At 34.6% G+C, this 20,438-nt stretch overlaps 3 protein-coding genes and 1 long non-coding RNA gene across 6 annotated transcripts; 1 reads left to right on the forward strand and 3 right to left on the reverse strand.

Moving 5' to 3' along the window:
- Positions 1–37: 37 nt before the first annotated feature.
- Positions 38–3,977, reverse strand: LOC18587945 (uncharacterized). 2 transcript variants are annotated; one of them, XM_007012020.3, is made up of 13 exons: positions 3,721–3,976; positions 3,506–3,582; positions 3,339–3,419; positions 2,899–3,027; positions 2,736–2,822; positions 2,331–2,384; positions 2,045–2,135; positions 1,882–1,952; positions 1,726–1,795; positions 1,247–1,299; positions 1,045–1,138; positions 576–673; positions 38–280 (listed from the first exon to the last, which is right to left on the reverse strand). In XM_007012020.3, the coding sequence occupies exons 1-13, from the start codon at positions 3,893–3,895 to the stop codon at positions 191–193; spliced, it is 1,170 nt and encodes a 389-aa protein (XP_007012082.3). In that variant the 5' UTR covers positions 3,896–3,976; the 3' UTR covers positions 38–190. The 2 variants fall into 2 exon arrangements, with proteins under 2 accessions (XP_007012082.3, XP_088665717.1); XM_088809591.1 differs by lacking the exon at positions 2,331–2,384 and having other exon boundaries at positions 3,721–3,977.
- A 796-nt stretch (positions 3,978–4,773) lies between these two features.
- LOC18587946 (uncharacterized) lies at positions 4,774–8,894 on the reverse strand. Its single transcript, XM_007012021.3, has 13 exons — positions 8,599–8,894; positions 8,415–8,491; positions 8,259–8,339; positions 8,035–8,163; positions 7,862–7,948; positions 7,576–7,629; positions 7,227–7,317; positions 7,068–7,138; positions 6,916–6,985; positions 6,436–6,488; positions 5,665–5,758; positions 5,438–5,535; positions 4,774–5,031 (listed from the first exon to the last, which is right to left on the reverse strand). The coding sequence occupies exons 1-13, from the start codon at positions 8,864–8,866 to the stop codon at positions 4,945–4,947; spliced, it is 1,260 nt and encodes a 419-aa protein (XP_007012083.3). The 5' UTR covers positions 8,867–8,894; the 3' UTR covers positions 4,774–4,944.
- An 801-nt stretch (positions 8,895–9,695) lies between these two features.
- Positions 9,696–14,921, reverse strand: LOC18587947 (protein tesmin/TSO1-like CXC 5). The gene is made up of 9 exons (XM_018128381.2): positions 14,755–14,921; positions 14,238–14,646; positions 13,705–13,812; positions 12,957–13,134; positions 12,305–12,661; positions 11,759–11,862; positions 11,551–11,648; positions 10,671–11,090; positions 9,696–10,287 (listed from the first exon to the last, which is right to left on the reverse strand). The coding sequence occupies exons 2-9, from the start codon at positions 14,636–14,638 to the stop codon at positions 10,022–10,024; spliced, it is 1,932 nt and encodes a 643-aa protein (XP_017983870.2). The 5' UTR covers positions 14,639–14,646; positions 14,755–14,921; the 3' UTR covers positions 9,696–10,021.
- Positions 14,922–17,649: 2,728 nt separating this feature from the next.
- LOC148760616 (uncharacterized) lies at positions 17,650–19,534 on the forward strand. 2 transcript variants are annotated; one of them, XR_016028405.1, is made up of 3 exons: positions 17,662–18,017; positions 18,742–18,828; positions 19,009–19,534. It is a non-coding gene; the product is annotated as an uncharacterized LOC148760616 (long non-coding RNA). The 2 variants fall into 2 exon arrangements; XR_016028404.1 differs by lacking the exon at positions 18,742–18,828 and having other exon boundaries at positions 17,650–18,017.
- The last annotated feature ends 904 nt before the right edge of the window (positions 19,535–20,438 follow it).

The raw sequence follows: 20,438 nt of genomic DNA on the forward strand, positions 1-20,438 counted from the left end.
GCATAAGGAAAACAGAGAGAGAGAGATTGCACCAACCTTGTGGAATGGAGAGTAATGATTTTATTGGTTTAAGATTAATACAAAGTCTTGATCACAGGCTCATTGCATCATTCAAATCAAGTTACAGCAGACCCTTCCACTGACAGCTGATACATATATATATACACACACACACATATAACTATAAAAATTATTGCTTGAGGAACCTGTCCATCCAAACACATGCTTCTTTCACCATTAACGGTGTGAATTGGTGGCCTATTCCAGGTTGTGCGATGAGCTGCGTATTCAGGAAACAAAACACATGAATATACTAACTCGTGATAGTGCCATTCCCCTTTTTCCCGTGTGTGGACGCAACTCCAGGATTTGGCATGGGCGTGTGTGACTGTGTTAGAGGGCATTAAACGGTCCCAAATTCGCTACAGAAAAGAAGTGGGTGCTGCCATTCAATTTTTTAGCATACAACAATTACCTACTTGAGTAGACATCTTGAACCATACGTGCTTTAAGGGTCAATACAGGAACTGATGTAAGTACTTTCAGAGTAATTGGCACATACTAATACTCCATACCTTAAAATTATTTGAAGAATGAGCCTTTCGATAAGCCTTGCGAGCCCTTTTTTCGGGAGTTCTTATACCATCAAGTGGGCAATGTGGATCATCGGCACCTAATAATTGTCAAAGCCAAAACATCTTTTAACCCAAAATTTACATTATTAGGAAATAATAGAAGAATTATCCTTCAAGCGATTTCAATTAAAGAACATGCAAAAACATTAACTTAGAGATATGATAAGATGACTTTAGAGCATCCTGTTCTTATGCCCGGTAAGTTTTCAAAGTGCTTTGCCACAGCCATTCCACTAAGTGAAGTTAATTTTATCATGCACAAATTGGAAAGAGTTGAAAGCAAAGACCATCGCATGCGAGTTAGGCTTACAATTAAACTATTCAAGAGCAATAGGGGAGAAACCAAGGATAAAAATTCAAACATCCCCCTAAATTTCTGGTGACTCAAAGTGTGAAAAGAGAATTATACCGTTTAAAATCAACAGAGGCCGTGGTGCAATAGCTGGAATTGAGTAAGGTGAATCAAACTGGGAAGCTAAACCAGGAGCAATCCTATCCCAGACCTGGTTAGAATAGCAGACCCATAATATTGACATTAGAGACAGCATAAAAGAAAACAAAGTTAATTAGGCTTCTGAAGAAAACTATTAAAGATAATAAAGCTAACTGACTTTCTCCACCACTTCTTTATCAATTGCACTCTTGCCTAAATCAATCCTTGCTTCTGAACAAAAGTATTAAAGAGAATCAGACACACAAGTGCTGAAGCAACTTCCATTGAAATGAAGCTAGAGGAACAAGTATGCTTCAAGGAATTGATAGGTCATGCCGGTCATAGTCAGATGAACCCACTATTTAACTCGACTAAATGTAATCATTTCCATAATATCTGTGCAATTTCATAATCAGTTAGACATTTCACATTGTTACATGCAAGCTTTTACTTCGGGAACTCCATTTAAGAAAGGTCAGCTAATTATAGATCCAGACACCTTTCACGTCCAGATAAAAGTCTTCAAAGTAGCTTCATTTTTTTCATAGTTCCAGCATTAGCCTAAACTGGATAAAAGATACCTCTGTTAGAATAAATTGGAAATTTGTAAGCAAACCGAATCAAAATCTTATTTCCAAGTACTCCTGTCAGCATTACCTTCAAATACAGCCTTTATAGTGTCAACTCGAGCCTGCCATTTGTCATTGTCTATGGCCCATCGAAACCCCTACAAATATATAACATGAAAGTTTTGTTCATTATTAAAAATATATATCTTCTTGTGCTTTCAAGAATCCAAAAAATTTTAATTACCTGAACTCCAATTATTGGAACAGCCACTGTATAGCGGGTGTCAGCAAAGGCAGCAAACCAAGCATGCATTCCTGCATTTCATGATGTTCACTTAAATTCTACATGCTTAATATAGTAAGCATACATGCTATATCACCATCATTCCAAATCTCAGTTAACGAACCTCCAAGTGATATGCCGGTAATTCCAATTCTAGAAGCATCTATATCCTTCCTCAATGATAGATAATCTGCTAGTTTTATTAAATCCCACAACTGAAAGAATGAAAACCTTAGATGAAGCAGAACACTTTGGAAATTTAACCGTGACAGTCTTATGAAGTTCTAAATCTCCCCTGGCTTTAAGCAGCATTCCTTTTTCAGCCATAGGAACTACATGGTAGAAACAATAATTTTCACACGACACAAGACAAAAGAAAAAGAAATAAAAACAAAGAACAGAGGAATTACCGTATCAAATATAAATGGCATTGTATCTCCTTTTTTCCATGATGACACTAGAGCCTGCACTTTGAATAGCATTATGCTATTAGGATCATTGGTTAAAAGAAAAGTAGGAGGAAATCATACCCTAGATTGGTCCACATTATCACTTAATTAAAAGCATGTTAGGTTGCACATGAATACAAGTACGAGTGTCCTTCAGCTGAGAGAAAACTACTCTCCTCAAAAGCAATCAATTATATTGACACTTATTTTAAAACAATAACAAACATTTATACATGAATCCGACCTTCATTAGAGTATGGGAGAGCATAAGCATATAAATTTAAAACTTTTCTTCAACATCAAATATTGAAGTGAAACTGACTTCAACACAGTTTAAACTAAAAAAAATGGGATATAAATACACACATCTTGATAGGTAGTCTGATGGTGGGCACGTTCACCGTGGTAGCGAGAATCAATAGCAATGGCTATATATTCCCTTGAAGCATATGCCTGAAACAAAAAGGAGGAAAATGAAGAAGATTGAGCTCATCCTAGAAAATAAGGAAGGCCAGAGACATATAGCTACCTCAAGCAATGGTCGTAACCACTCTTTGTTCGTATTGGTAGCATGCAGGAAAACAACAGCAGGCCTTCTTGTCTGATTGCTGTCTTTCGAGCTTAAGATTAACACAGGCAACCGTCCTTGCTCTGCAGCCTATCAGTGAAAAGCCAAAAACCATGAAGTAATTTAGCTTACTTCACGTGCCATATGGTGTATTTGGTGGAATCCCACACATGCAATTTCAGGTACATGTATTTATCATGTCAATTAATTAATAAGCTTTAGAAGGTTTTGAATGAAAGATTACCAATTTCTGACATGAAACTAGCATATTTTATAAATCAAATTACTTGAGTGGTCCAGTTATTTGAATAAGTAATTTCGGCAACGAAAAATTAAAATGGAAAAGAAGGAAAGGAAAAACGAAGTGAGATGAAATGAACGGTAGTCAGAGCCCCAGTTACCTCAGTTCGCAAATAAAGGTTTTCCTCTTTAAGCCGTTCCTTGGGATTTTCAATATCAGCCTTTGGGCAAGACACTATTGACTGGTGAAGAAAAAGTACATTAATCAAACATTAGGCATTAGCCAACTACTCAAAATACACCCTTTGCTGAAAAAAGCGAAATCGACCTTATTCAAGGGTGGTGGAGCAACTCCTTGAAACAAAGGATGGAGCACAGGTTTTGCAGGTTCCACAGTCAGACGAACTGAGAATTTAAAATATATATATATATGGAAAAAAAAAACTTTTTCAGTACATGTACTGATATAAGTAAGTTCAATCATTGTATAAAACAAAAAGCAGACAGAGCATTAGAAAATTCATTTGGAAAGGGTGGTTCGACCTTGAGGAGATCGTCTGGTACGGAGAAGATGAAGGAACTGAGCCCGAATCTTGTCAGCGTCATCAACAACACCAGAACTGTGTCTGTGTTCTGCTTCCAATGCTGCGAGGCCCAACGAGAAGAAGAAGAAGAGCCAAATGGCTGGGAAAGAAGAAGAAGATATCCTGTTCCTCATTCTTTAAAGGAAAACAAAGACAATTGTCTTCCATTCTATGGTTGACTTCTTTCTCTGCTTACGGGATGAGGTTGCGCATTTAGTTGCATGGTGTAATAAATGACTTGCAATGTCTGGTGCAAAATGCAACAAGGCCCTACAGGCATTGTCGGTCAAACTCCCACGTTGAAACCTCGTCCTATTTAAAACTAGCCCGCTTTTCCTTTTCTTTTTTTTTTTTTTAATAAAAAACAACAAAGTTACTTTATTTTTAATATTTTTCACCATAATACTTTTAACAAATTAAATTATTTTAAATAATTCAAATAATTTTTTATTTTTTTTCACTTTCAGTCATACCTAAATTTTAAACTAATTTTTGACTTATTATGATTTATCAAAATAACACGTAATTTTTTTATTAATATATCATATTAAATAGTAACATGACATATTAATATATAGTAACGTAATTACGTGACAATTAGTCAAGTATTAATTATAAATATTTATAAAAAAAAACTTGATTAAATATGATAAAAATGTATATAAAAATTTATTTTAAAACATTATTATCTCTATTTATTTCAAGGTGAGCCTTTTCAATACCAACAGATAGAAAACATGGCAAATAATATGAACTTTTACACACCCATAATGCAGACCTAAGTGTGGTGTTGGGGCCTCCAAGTAGCCTAAACCTAACATTTTTAATATTGGACTTTCGGGCACAAATCCATGGTCGCTCTTCTTCATTCTTTTTGCCTACCTTTGTTATTACTGTTGTTTCTATTTGGCAGATACTGAAGCTAAGGGCCGCACTCACTAGCTTTGATTGATTTTTCAACTATAAAGGATGTGGTGCTATAAGGAAAACTGACACAGATTGCATCAAAATCTGTACAATGGAATTGCTTTCTTATTATTATTAATTAGAACTACATTATTAAAGGATTATTTTATCACAGAGTTCATCACATCATTCAAATTGAGTTTTTCAGGATCCCGGTTACAAAATACACCTCCATCTATCAAGTACAAACAAAGAAACCGTTACTAGGACCACACTATTACTTGAGGAACCGGTCAAACCAATCGCTTGCTTCCTTCACCATTAATGGTGTCATGTTGTGCCCTATTTCAGGTTCCGCAATGAGCTGCAAAGTTAAGGAAGCAAAAGATATGAGATAAAAGCGCCCAAAGGTCCAATGGGATTGAAACTACGTCTGAAATGATATGATACAGCATGTACTCCAAGATGCCAAACATGGTTAAATGGAGTACATGCACATGCATCCATCAGACCCATGCTTATTCACATGACCCATATATTCGTGCTCTAGCACACTTGTGTATGTCAAAGAGGGAGGACGTATTATAGTTTCCAAAGATGCCCCATAAAAAGATGTACTAGCAGAGCAATTCTCTGCTTTCAATCTTTAGGGTGTTTCCCATGAAACTATTGGCTATGTGAGCAGACATTCTTGGTTACAGGCCTTACTTGCAATCATAAAAAGAAACAGATTTTGGTGATTTCAGAATTATTCAACAGCAATTCCATACCTTAAACTTATCTGAACAATGGGCATCTCCATAAGCCTTGCATGCCCTTGTCTTGGGAATTTCTAGGCCATCAGTAGGGCAACGAGGATCTTTGGCTCCTAAAAGTTGTTAAAACCAATAAGAGAGAGTTTTAACCATATATGTAAACATCAGGAACTACCAGTAAAAGATGAATTTCCAAAGCAATTCAATTAGAAGGAATACCAACGAAGAAAAAGGTATTATACCATTTGCAATCAGTAAAGGGCGTGGTGCAATAGCCGGGACTGTATTAGGTGAATCAAACTGGGAGGCTAGACCAGGAGCAATCCTATCCCAGACCTGGTCAGAAAAGTAGAACCATAAAATTCGATCGACATCGTGACAGCATGAAAGAACCAACCTTAAAGAGGCTTGTGAAAGATGAAAATGTATGACAATGTGTCAAAACACCAAGTCTGATAGCAGAATTGGCTCTATCAACACGATAAAAGGTCAATGACTTATGTGTCACTCCATCTAACTTCAACTCTCCCAAAGGTTAAGGCCTTTTGAATGTGGTTTTGGATTGTACATTATGCTTATGTACCATTATCTAACATCATAATTTTGATTGGACTTGTGAATCTCAGTTGTGGGTGGGTTTTCTTTCATCTAGGAAAGTATATAAAAAATGATAATACGTCACTTACTTTACTGGATATCCCAAACTGAATGTTAGCTCTCATAATTTAAGGACTTTGATTCATGAATTTTTACATTTTTAAAACTATTTTACATTTAAAAAAAAAACTCTAAACAGTTTAGCTAAAAGTTCTAGAAAATATCCATTACAAAAAGAAAAAAGTAAAATCAACTATATTGATCATCCTAAAATGATGTTCAGGACAACTGTAACATACAAAATGAGACAAAGAAAGTGCACAAAACGAGTCATGAAGAAATGTTGATACTCCACTTTTTTAAGGGGTGAATAGCAAGTTACATGGAATATATGTGCAGGGAAAAACATAACTGACCTTCTCCACCACTTCTTTATCAATTTCATTCTTGCCTAAATCAATCCTTGCTTCTGTAACAAAATTATTTAAGAACATCAGAGAAACAAAAGCCAAAACAGATTCCCACTGAAATGAAGCCAGAGTAAGTAACCTGCTTTAATTAAGTGACATAATGTACCAGTTCTAATCTAAAGAATCAGTATAAATCTACTAAATATAATCATTTATACAAAATTATCAGAGTTGTATCAGATATTAGCCATTTCTTTTTGCTATACACTGGCTTTAACTTCAGGAAGTTCAGCATAACTAGAAGTTGGTAAATTTTAAATCTAAATTGTTTTTAAGTACACACAGAAATATTTAAGGTAGCTTCATGCAGAGTCCCAAACTGGAGAAAAGATAGCTCTCCCAGAATGAACATAAATTGATGAAACCGATCATGCTGAAACCAAACCTTGTCAAATTCCCTTTTCCCAGAATCCTTGCACAGATTACCTTCAAATACAGCCTTTATACTGTTAACTCGAGCCTGCCACTTGTCATTGTCTATAGCCCATCGAAATCCCTGCAAATACATAATATGAAATTTGGTTAATAACTTAAAAAATATTTATTAATGTTTACAGGAATTATAAATTTTCAATTACCTGGATGCCAATTATTGGGGCAGCCACTGCATAGCGAGTGTCAGCAAAAGCAGCAAACCATGCATGCATTCCTGCATTTCATAAGATTTGCATAAATTCAACATGCAATAGTGAGCAAATATTTATTATTTCAGGCACTTCAAATCTCAGTCAACAAACCTCCAAGTGATTCACCAGTAATTCCAATCCTAGTAGGATCTATATCCTCTCTCTGGGTTAAATAATCTGCAAGTTTTATTAAGTCCCAGACCTGAAAGAATGAAAACCTTAAATAAATTGCAATGCCAAAAAAAAAAACACCACAACAGTTTGAGGACTAAAATTCCATTGAAAACTTAAAAAAGCATCTTTTTGCAAGCCATGATTATGAGGAAAATTATACAACAGAACTTCATTAGTTTCGCATAACTCCTGACTACTCATGAAATTTCCTTTCTATTTTTTATTTTTTATCAAGCACTACTCATGAAGCTTCCTATCAGAAATTCATTGAAAATGAAGGACTTACAGTATCAAATATGAAAGGCATTGTATCTCCATTTTTCCAGGATGATACCAGGGCCTGCACTTAGATAGCACAAATGACATTAGAATCACTTCCTAATCGTTTATCTCAAAATATAATAACAAAAAAGTACAACTAAGAATCAAGTTTTCTTTTTAATGGCACCTGTTACACTAATACAACTATACAAGTCTGACTAGTTCACATTCTGATTCATTTTTCTCAAATCACACGGTTAAACTAGATAAGCTGGATTTAGTAGAATAAAAGTTGGACAAAATTTACATACATCTCGATAAGTGGTTAGACTGCTGGCACGTTCACCATGGTAGCGGGAATCGACACCAATGGCTACATATCCCCGTGAAGAATAGCCCTTAAACAAGATGACAAAACTGGATTTAGCAAAATATAGCTAATAAGAGAAGACCCTGACAAATTCAAAAGCTTAGCTGATCTTACCTCAAGCAATGGGCGTAACCACTCTTTACACTTATGTGTACTATGCAGAAAAACAACAGCAGGCCTCTTTTGTTGATTGCTTTCCTTCATACTTAAAATCAACAAGGGCAATTTCCCTTGCTCTCCTGCCTATACATGACCAAGATACAGTAAGTTTTCATTTTTCACAAAAAAAAAAAGTGATATAATTAAAATTAGCTTATTTTACTGCACCAATTAATTACCTCAGTATGGAGATAAAGATTTTCCTCTTTAAGCAGTTCCTTAATGTTTCCAATGTTGGCCTTTGGACAAGACTCCATTTCCTGATAAAATTACAAACAAATGCATTTGATTTTAGTCTTGAACATGTTATTGATCACAGTAAAAGAGAATTTTACCTTACTGAAGGTTGGGGGAGGAACTTCTTGATACAAAGGGTTAACTACAGGTTTTGCAGGTTCCACAGTCAAAGGAACTGAGAAAAAAAAAAAGGAGAGGAAGTTCACATTACTGTAATTAGTATAAACAAAGAAACAAAATTGGAAATATTTTTGAGAAATTAATGATTTTCTTCTTGCTTACCTTGAGCATTTCGTCTGCTACGAAGTAACTGAAGGAACTGAGATTGGATTTCCGCAGCATCGGGAACGGTGCAGTTTACTTCCATTTCAGTTCCACTCACTCTGCTGCTGCTGCTGCTGGCAATGGGTGAATTTACAATTTGGATCCGGTATTTATAGCGAATGGTTTTTGGAAGGTGGGGTTGCACGTGTGGGAGAGGGGGCACGTGTCTCGTCGTTGGTAGCAGAAATCTAGTTATAGTAGGGTGCGGGAGGTGAGAGGCAGCCATTTTCTTTATTATTTTTCACTTTTTTTCTTTTTATATAGAAAAACAGGAATTATGAAAGTGATGGATGCGAACACCCAAAAAAATGAAAAAGAAAGACAACGTGGCACGTGGAGGGAAGCAGCCTTTTCTTGTCCACATATGGATGCGATTGAAAAATGGAAATTAGACAAAAGATATAAAGCCCAAAATGTTATACCAAAGAGAAGGTCCATAATAAACTGTAACACTGTTTCTTCCTTTGTCCATATTTGTATACTTTCAACCAAAAATATAAAAAATATATATTTATTAGAGATTTGTGATATTAACTCTTTCATTAATAAAAGAGAAAAATTCACCATGATTCGAATTTATATCGACCCTAATATGTCTCGTAAAAAGTTATACTTCAATAAAAACATGTTTATCATTTTCGATATGCCATGCACACTGTCTTTAAAGCGAAATTAAGGGAAGGAAACCCAGAGATAACCCTGAAATAAAAGCCAAGTTTTGTTCGATTCATAGCTGAAAAAGGGGGCGAAAGTGTCTGGAAGCTCCATTTTCTTACATAGCTTTTTCTATTTCAGAATGCAAAACCAGTATAGGAAGTTGCCAGGAAGCTCCTATACCCAGACTTAGTACAATCCGAGCCTTTTTTTTTCTTAATCTTTTTTTTTTTTTTTTTGCATTTTATACCTCAGAATTCAGATGGGTACGATCCAATTCCAGTATGCATTAGTTTTGGAAGACTAGCTTTTGCCAAAAAGTAATGCTTTCAGTAACAGACCACCTACAGAAAACTGAAAACTTTAAAAAAAAAAAAAAGGCTTAGTGTTAAAGGTAAATGTGATCAGAACAAAAGGTGAAGACTGGATTAATCGATTTAGGGTCACATAGGCGTGTCTAACAAAACTGACATTATTACGAAATATACAAAGCAAATTAGGGCCAACAGAAACTTCATTACCCTGCATATTCTAGCGCAACAGCCCAAAAATATACCTAGAAAGAATTATTTTAGTGGTTCCTAATGTTGTAAGAGGGACTGTAGGGTCTAGGCGTCTAGCTATGGTTAATTCCTCAACCAACATTTCTAACTATAGGACCCAAATGTAGGGAGAAAATGGGCATGAGCTTAAGAAATAATGCTGATACTTCCAACTATTTTCCTTGCTAATTCCAGCCCTTAATCTCTACATTTGTGTCTCCATTTCCAATGGGCAATCTATGCTTTGAAGGCAGATCAGTATGTAAAGCAGAACAGGCTGCAGAGACAGTCTGACCAATTTCTACGGGTGCCGGGATTGAAGATTTTACAATTCCGTTACGATAAGGCTCCTTTTGCCCACCTCCTTGATTTCCAGATTTTACAGCACCATTCTCCACAGGTTGTTGTTGACTTCTTTTTTCACTTATGGCCAACGGCGAACACATTGTTTCTGCAACATGGATGAGAAAAATGATCAAAAGTAAGTTGAAAAATGAACACCTAACAAGTTAGATAAGAATATCCACAATCTAGGTCAGAAAAATCAACTAAAGCTCAAGAGGAAATGAAAGACCAGCCATTTCAAAGTTTCCACACACCTACTATTTTATTTCTTTCAATTTTAGTACCAACATCCGGTAATTAAAACTTTCAGCATTAATTGGTTTATATGTAGCCCTAAACAACACCCATAACGGATTGAGAACAGTAATGGATATAAGGAAGCAACTTAACCATTTGGAGAAAAGTTTCCAAGAAGAAACCCTGATTAAATTTTGGCCCTAATAAATTATCAAAATTTGGAGTCGAGAATTGTTAAACCAAATAGCTTACCTTTTATGCTCCCACACGTAATGAGCTGGTTGAGAAAATCACGGAACCTTGTCAAAACAAGCCTTTCCTGCTCTGCATAGACATCTGTGCACTCATGCCCGTTTGATGATTTCTGAGTCATGTTTTGAGAATGGTCTGCCAATACATTAGATGACCCAGCTGCCATAAACATTGCATCTTCTTCATCACACATCAATGCGCGTGTTCCAGGAGACAATGGCCTTCCATTTTGCACATCATCCCCATCCGCTCCAGAGTTGCCACTTCTATCTGCATCTGCCTGGTTCTCACTGGTGCGGTCATTAGTGGCACCCCTATGAACACCATTACCTTGCTGACACATTTCACCCGCCTGACCAGATGAAACAATAGTTTCAATAGAGCCTTTCTCTGTTTGCGAATCCATTTTGCTACTTTTCTCTGGAGATTGTAACTTTCACATAAGTACTATTATATGCTATCTTCAGCTAAAATAACAAAATGGATTCAAATTGTGAATCCAAAATTGAAAAATTAACCACGCTAGCCCAAGGTGAATCAAGTATGGAAAATATTTTTTTTTTAACAATCTACATTACATGACTAATAAATCATGGAGGGACCATATATATTTGGGCGAGAAACAGAATTGAAACCATCTTTTACACTTTCCTTTTTTTTGGCTTGATGTTTCTGAAACAGATGCTACAAATAATATGACATTCCTAGGAGTCTAAGGGAAGCAAGTTCAAGAATTTGAATTTTTTTTGCAAACATGTGATAGACTGATAGTACATACAACACATTCATTGTCTGGCAATTTCAGTAATATGATTAACTAATAAGTTAAAAGTAATACTGAGATGAAAAGAAACAACAAGAAGTTCAGATTTATTAGTACCTGCAGCTAGTGCCCTTTCAGCTTCTGATGAAACTAAGACCAAAACTGAGCACAGCTCCTTCACGTCCTGTGGTTGGAGGATGTCCGCCAATGGAGATCTTCAATAATGTATACTGACACTGGTTAGCTCCAAAAAGAAGGGTGAAATAGAAGAAAAAGGATGCTTCTGTTAACTACAGGCAGAACAAAAAATACAAGCAATTCCTACCTGTATGTTAATTTCGAAGATCCCAATGATGCTGTATTAGCAGCACGAGAAACAGGGGCAGAAAATGGAAAAGATGTCGCCACAGGATTTTTTAGATGATTTTCCTAGTAGGAATCAGAGAAATATATTAGTATCCAGTTTTTCCTTGAAAAAAAAAGAGAGGAAACAGAAATGCCAGATTTTTTTCTTCTAGCTGCATGGTGTAACAACTTAGAAGCTTAAAAGCAGCTGAGACAAAATTTGAGGTTTGAAATATTCAGTGCTTTTTCCATTCATCTCCAAAGGTCATCCTTTGAATCAATTTTTAAAGGTACCATATAGAATAGAAGATTCCTGATGGGAAAGCCACAGAGTCCAGCACAAGAATCATGAGAGTATGCAATTATTTCTCATTTATACACCATCAGTAATGCAAAAATCTTTGATTCCAAGCAGAAAAGGTGGCTATAGATGATCCAAAAACATAAAAAGGATGAAAAAGCATCAAATCAGTGACCTTGATCAACCAAGATGACTCTTGCATATAATCATGATTCAATGTTTTACCTGTTGATGTTGAACAATCTTTTGATTGAATTGATCATTGACTGCTACACCAAATAAGAATTCTTCACTTTTTCTCTTCTTGGATGCCAAAGGAGTACCATAGCCAGATGATCCAATGGCACCACTAATGGCAGCATTTGCAGCCTGTTGCATGTAAGCCATGGAGTTATGGTCCCCATGAAAGAGAGCTCTTCTTTCCTCACTTCCTTCAAAGTTCTTGCAGTCCATACACTTGCAATTTTCAGAGCATAGAATATTCGCTTGGTAGCACTCACAATACTTCTTGAGACAACCAGATTTCTTGCAGTGACATCCTTTATTGTGCTTTCCGACCATTTGGACATCACGTGCATCATCCTGGATTTATTTTCAGACATAAGAAATTATCAAAACTTGGCAAAATCAAATTTCATTTTTCTATATAAACAAATATATCAGCACTCGCTTATACCGTTCCCGGTTGCACAATGCAACGACACATACCCAAACTTAAACTAAAAAGAATGAAATGAAAAGAATAATTAAAATAGGCTCAGATTAACTTTATTCTTCACATTTGAACCCCATGGAAGGAAATAATAACCGCAAAGTTTCATTGCTGTCACCTAGTAAGACTTTTAATGAGGCAGCTTGAAGGTGTCAGATGACATACCCTAGCATCCTGAGGTCTGTGGGGACTGCTAGCAATCTTCGGTCTAAACGCATTTGGATTGCGTTCTAAGGTTGCTCCAACTGCCTCTTGCCTTGCCGCTTCATTCTCCACATTGTTATGGCAATTTATGCAATTGCAACCATTACAATAAATTCCAGCAGCAAAGCACTCACAGTACCTAATAATAACCAAAAACAAAATGCACATTAATACCAGAGAGAGAAATGCAGGAAAAATCAGATGGAACACAACCGTAAAGTAACAAGTTCTAACACACACTAACAACTCCACGAATTTATTGCTCCATTTCAGATCAGCTAGTTCAGTTGACTAATATAACCCAAATATTTGCAAAGGAAAGATCATATAAACCAAATGGGCATTAGTTTAATTGTAACCAAACGGAGATTGTGTCACATTTCAACAAACAAACCACTAATAGGAGGAAACGATTACTGGATGTGACAAAAACGTTTTCCTTAGAGAGAACTCCATATATACTTGGAGAACAACAGATCCTCTATCACATGCAGAAGAAGAAAATGGAGTAACCAAAAGGCAAGCAGCATTTTGACCTGTCACTCTTATTCAAACAATGCTTCCTAAAGGCTAAACTCAAGTAGACAACATTTAGTCTCCACAAATAATCAATATCTTATCACATGGCACTTCAATATCTATCACAGAACTGAACATACATGTAGATAGAAAGAGGACGTAGAATTTAAATAGGTGTTAATGAACTTACAACTTCAAGCACCGAGAATTCTTGCAGTTACACTGCTTTTGTTTCTTTGGAGTCCCATCTTTACCATCAACGTGCCCACGTGGTCCGGACCTAGGAGACTCTTGTTTGCTGAAAAAACATATACGCACAAGGGTTTCAAACAACATTATGCTATAAATATAGTTCTACTTGTACAAAATGTTCTCACCATTCTACAGTGCCACAACAATCTAAAAGGTCTCTCTTTAAGCAGAAAAACCCAAAAATCCAAAGAGACAACAGTACTTTTAGAAGTTCTGTTGTTGCTTATGCATAAGACAGAAAAATATTTACATTTTGATATTAAAAAAATTGCAAAAAATAACAAATGAATTTGTTTAGGATAAATAGTTAATTTGCCTCTAGATTATAAATTAGAAAAAAAATTGCAAAAAACAATTACGTTTGTTTTCACGATAAATAAATCTTTAAGGCATAAATAAAATCGTGATTTTTTTTCTAACAAAAAAATATTTATAATCTAGAGGCAAATTAAAGATTTTAAGAAAAGCTACCTCAATTGAAATGTCGGCAGTGAAAGCTTCTGGACTGGGTGAGGCACCCGATGCACCACAGCAACTTGCTGCTGCTGCGGCGGCGGCGGAGGGGGCGGCCGCGTTTGAACTTGTGGCATTGGTGGTGACTGAGGTTTTAGCTGTGGCTGCGGTGGCGACTGCACCGTTTGCGGCTGGAAATATAACCGCAATTGCAGTTCCTGCGGTTGTGGTTGCTGCTGATGCTTCGTCTGCAACGGCGTTTGTGATGGCCATTGCGGTTGAGGCTGCGACTGCGACTGTAAGTGCATCGGGTGATCCGGTAACATCGCATTTGCCGACGCGCGACACATCGTTGTGAAATCTAATTGCCTCGCCAATTTCTTTGGTGCAAAATCCGAAACCGTTTCTCCTTGCTCCATTATTCAATCTTCATATAAATAAATTAACTTAAATAAAAAAATTAAAATCACATGTAATTAAATTGATTTTTTTTAAAAAAAAAAACGCAACCTATGAATTTTTCCTTTCTTTTTACCGTTCAAAATTCCGTTAAACGAAAATCTAAAGAAAAAAAAAAGAAAAAAATAAGGTTTAGAGAGTTTGCTGGGAGCTAAGCCGCCATTAGCGAAAGCTCTGCACGGAAGTGTGAGGCTTTTTATTTTTCTTCCTCATCCTTGGGTTCACTCCCTCTCTCCCTCAGCGCTTTGAAATTGAAATTTTAGAAAAAAGGACGGTTCAGTTTGTTTTGGGTTAAATCGGACGGACAAAATTGAAATTTTTTATTGACGGATGAGATTCCGGAGAGGAGTCAGGAGTGATTGACAACCGTTGGATTAAGATATGTTTAGGTTTTTATTTTTCTGGGAAAGTGAGGGAAGTGGAATTTGGCGCTAATGGAGTCCGAAAGCGATTGGATTCTTGTTTCTCTTCCACACGTGTACGGTTAAGATTGGTTTTCTGTAAAATGGACGGAAGATATTTCCAAGTGTTGAATATCAAAAAGCAATATACGTCTTCCAGTAACATTTCAAATTAAAATTTATTTTGCCACGGAAATTTGTTACAAAATGCAAGGAGAGACGCCGTCGCTTTTAAAACCTCAAACCTTGTTCTGACCGGATTTATGGCGGGACCCTCCATGAAACAAATTTGGCCCCCTAAAAAGATATTTTATTTAAGACTAGGGTTCAATTTGAATTTTCTCTTTATCCTCTCATCTTTTTTTTCTTCTTTTTTTAAATGCATAAAGCACATATATAGTATAAAAATTTGTTATTAACTAATAATCATAATATGCTAATTATGATTAATTTTAATATAACTAAACACAAAAAAATCTAAAGTTTTTTTTTTTTTGATGCACGAGGTAATGTTAGGTGACATTAATAGTGGTAGTATTTGAGAATGTTTCCTTATCATAAATATAAATAAACTATCTTCATTTATGAGAAGTAAATAATGCTCAATCTTTCTTTTTTAGAAAAAAATACATAAAAATGTAAAAAAAAAAATGGTAAGGATAATTAAGTAGAAATAAGTATTTTATCTATTATTGCATCATTTATTATTTGTGTTAATCTTAATTAAAAATTAGTAATATCATGTTAATTATTTTAAAATTATTATCTTATCTTATATACATTTTATTATGATATATTTATGAAACTTAATAAATAAAAAAAGTGATAATATTTTAATCTCATTTTTAAAAGTTTAAAAATTTCACTGATAATATATAAATTCATAATTCATTCCTTATCATGGATTTACCATTTTTGTTAATCTAATGAAATTAATAATATTAAGTTGGAATCATTTCATTTAAAAACTTAACAAGCTTACATTGTATGTAATTGAAAAATATAAATGAATCATATGGTATTAAAATCAATAATTCTAACTATACCATTAATAAATTAATAAACATTAGATCTTCTTTTTATGCAGATTACTTTTGACAAAAGATAACTAACATATTTCCATATCAATTATTGTTGGGATTGATTCCTTATATACAATAATTATACTAGAATTAATCTCTATCGACAAAGTATTTCTCTCTGAACCACGTGTATCTCCCAATGCAAATGCTTCTAACTTGTTCAAAGAGTTCCAATAATGTATAAATTAAGCTAATAATCATAAATGTTTTTTTTTTTTACAAAATGATAAATTTAATAAACTTGAATGAAATTATAAATTTTCGTTATTTTTAAGAGATTGATACATGTGTTTGTTTGATTGTGTCCGATCCTCTCGACGACAATTATGACTATATATTGTCGTAATGTATCATTGATCGACTTAATAAAAGACTTTATTTATTTTGAATGGTTGCGAGCTTTTATTAATATATGAAATAAAAAATAATTATATATATATATATATATATTATAACTCAAATTTGCTACCATTGGGAGGACCACAAAGACTTAAACAACTACTCCACAACATATATATTAATTAAGATTGACAGCAACACTGGTGGTCGAACGAAGCTATAATGGTATTCTCATTTGCAAGAATCGTTTTCATAATTTCCTCTTTCAATATTCACCTGTTCTCTCCTCAATCCGCCATTGGCAAACGTCATTTGCTTGTATATGCAATTGGTTAATTATTTTAAAGACCTCACCTACCATGACAACACCCCCTTGGGAGAATAATGAAAATGAAATAAATGTACACAAGATAATGTCAAAAGAAAACAATAATGGAGGAAATTAAAAAATTCAAGAAATTTAATGATTATGGTATCACATGGTAATGTAACCTATGATTAAGTTAATGGGGGTGCAAGGATTTGTTGATCCCATAACATAAAAATGTTAATTTAATCACCCAACCTTATAGAAGTTAACATTTTTATCGAATTACTAAATATTTGATATACTTTTTCGCAAGTCATGTGGTTGTATGATTTAATTTCTTTTAAACAAACCTAAATGAAAAGATTTAGTTTAGTAAGTATGATCTCTGTTTAAATTTTGTTGAACTATATTTATATTTGTATTCATCATTAATTCGGATTTACAAAGATATCGATTAAGTATTTAATCTTTTGATTATAAAAAAAAAAACTGGAACGGACATGACTCATCGTATCTCAACATATCAATACAAAAATCTCATTTAAACATTTAATTTAATTAATAGTAATATAGTTATAATTTTAATGAAAATTTAAACATTTAATTTGTTACCCATCTTATAAAAAAAAAGAACTAATTTAGTGTTTCCAAACAAATTAGTGCCCAAAGTGCATATTTATCTTCCAAGATTGAATCCCAAGATTAAATCCAGACAAAAGAAGATGAACTATATATAGATAAACCCTATCCATGTATACATCATACGTGGGACATAGTCTCAGGAATCTTACTGGCCCAGGATCTTCATCATTACATCCTGAAATCTTAAAGTGCAAAGTCCTGGTTTGGTTTTTATTTAAAGGAAAAGATATTATTAATATAAATATTTTTAAACCACAAAAAAGAAAGAAAAATACAAACAAATCTTGGGGTACTTGTGTTTTTGGAGAGATGAATTCTTATCTACGCTCAATCACTAGAGGCTAGCTGGAGCCGAAATCACGCTGCATGCAACCACAAATGTCCGGCATGCATGTCTATGGTAGACCTCTGTGGTGATAGTTTGGACAAGGAAGGGAAGTGATTAAAATCTGCTGAATCAATCTAGCAGCTGTCTGATCACAATCAAATCGTTTCCCCCCCATAGCAGGCTTTCTTTGTATATGCAACAGTGTAGCCATGTGATCATCAACTACCTTCTTGTTCGGTAAAATCTATGCCCAGTATTTTTTTTTCTTTGCCTAAACCCCTTGTTTAGGGCAACTGTTCTTCTTTCCCATATAATTATATTTAATTTTGGAATCTTTCTTGCTCTATGTTCTGATTAATTTTTGGGGATAAGTAAAGCCAGTTTATGCCACCTTTTGTGTGAGTATTTAATTAATTTTTGACATAAGTAAAGTTTTGTTTGCAATATTTTAATTATGATCATAAAAAGTATACGAGCATTTAATTTAATGATTAGTGTATAATTTATGGTTCGAAAAATAAAATTGAAATTCTAATTATGATCATAACAAGGGTTAAGGATTATTTATTTATTTATATGACAATCAATCACTACTGATTATAATTAACCTAAAAAGGAAACTTAGCAGAAAGAAACCTGCCAAAGAAAATATCCATGAATGGGATGCATATGTACTAATATATAGTAATACAAGCATGGACGCATGCATGAATAAAAGAAGACAAACTTACGGAGACTTGTCAAAAAGCTATGGGAAACTCGGGTTCTAGCCAAATTAAAAGTACAATAAGGAGATATCATAAGCCACAGCACATTAGGCATAACGAGACGAAAAGTATATACAAGAGATCTGGTAGGGAAATGAGTAGATTCATCTGAATATGTAGTACCCAGCCATGTATATGTACTTGGGTTTTTGAAGAACTGTTCCAACTTTGAACTGGTTTTGTTTTTATGTCAGAGAAACAAACTCAAAATGCTTTTTTGGGTTTTTGCCCCAAAGGGTTTCAGATAAATAATGCTCCTGAACCATTTCCAGCATAAAGAGGTTCGTGATTGATGACATACCCCTTTCCCTTTATGTATTAGCTGGCTGACGAGTCTTCTGTTAGCTGGCTCTTACCCAGATTATACATATAGCAAAACCACTCCATGTTCTGCAAATTGAAGTAAATAAAGAACAACAGATCAACTAGGAAAAAATCAAAAACAGCAATTTTTTCTGCAGGTTTTGGTGGCAAAAGGCAAAGGAGGGGAAGGTTTATGGCATTTACAACATTGATTCAACAAGGTTGGTCGAATAGTTTATGCCTTCTTTACCCAAAATCTCAGGTGAGATATTTCTGAGAAATTATCTGAGCCAGAAAATCAGAGATATCCCAGACAAATTGAGTGAGATACTGCTGCTTGATTAATTGGCCCAAAATATCTAACTGCTATACCCTACATCAAATGGGTTAATTTACCCTCATTTGAGCTTTGTACGTATAATATTCCAAGTCATTTTTAAAGTTTTCACACAACTTTAATGTTTGTGCGGCAACTGCAGCCATGAGCCGTTTGAGAAGTTTCAGGAAAACAGGCAGCTTGGGGAACTTAGGTCATCTAAAAGAAAACACTTCTCTTGGAAACAGATATATTTTTTTTGTTCCTTTTTTTTTTTAATTGGATGTGTGTTGGGTCTGTGCCTATGATGACAGAACATTATAAGGAGGGCCCTCTCCACAAGAAGGATGATGTATCCCTTTCAGCCATTTAGACCCAACAAATCCTCAAGATCTATGACATATTTTTGCCAAATTCAACACAAATATCAATGGGTTCACAGACCCTGGATCCAGAGCCAGAAACTGAAACCAAAAAAGAAAAAAAAAAAACCCAAGCTCCTATGAAGAAATGGTACTGTTCTGGATCCACCTTAGCCACACCATCCATGCCACTTAATTCTTCTTCCATTATTTTGTCTTAATTCCTAGTACACAATTATAAAAAGAGTCCGTATTACATATAATTACTACAATAAATTAAAGTTGGCAAAACCCATGTCTAGAACCATTCATTACTAGTCGAAAACAATTGATGCCGGCCCTGATATTTTTTCTTTGTTCTTTCGACCCTGAAAGTGAGTTGTAGTCATTTTTTGCTGTTGGAAGTAGGAAACATATGGCTGACATGATTTTGTCGATCCAAGTCATGCATGGCTTCTTTTTTGCAGCCTAATTACTCTTTTTAGTTGGGAACATGTGCTAACAGTACCACACACGATTGAACTAACTATACCATAGCTCCACATATATCTTCCGAATATTGAGATTTTAAATGAAAATTTTGTTAAAAGGGAGTTTGATCATAAAAATTTATTGATAACGAAAATTAAAACATAATTAAAATCTTCGTAATGAAAATCAATCCTAATTCGATAAATCAATTGTCATGCACTTAATTAGAATGGGGAGGATATCATGCATATTTGGACATAAATGGATTTCATGATCTCTTTTTAAATTGAAAACCCTGAATTCAATTTTATACTTAATCCATAAGTAAAGGATCCCAACTTTTTTTTACCTCACCCAACACCTAATAATTAATTAACAAAAGTCATCTTCTGTTTCACTTACATTTCCTAGGGTGTTTTTCTTTTTCTTTTTCTTTTTG

The sequence above is a fragment of the Theobroma cacao genome, chromosome 9 (assembly GCF_053813885.1).
Source record: "Theobroma cacao isolate CCN51 chromosome 9, ASM5381388v1, whole genome shotgun sequence".
In the NCBI taxonomy this organism is placed as follows: Eukaryota; Viridiplantae; Streptophyta; class Magnoliopsida; order Malvales; family Malvaceae; genus Theobroma; species Theobroma cacao.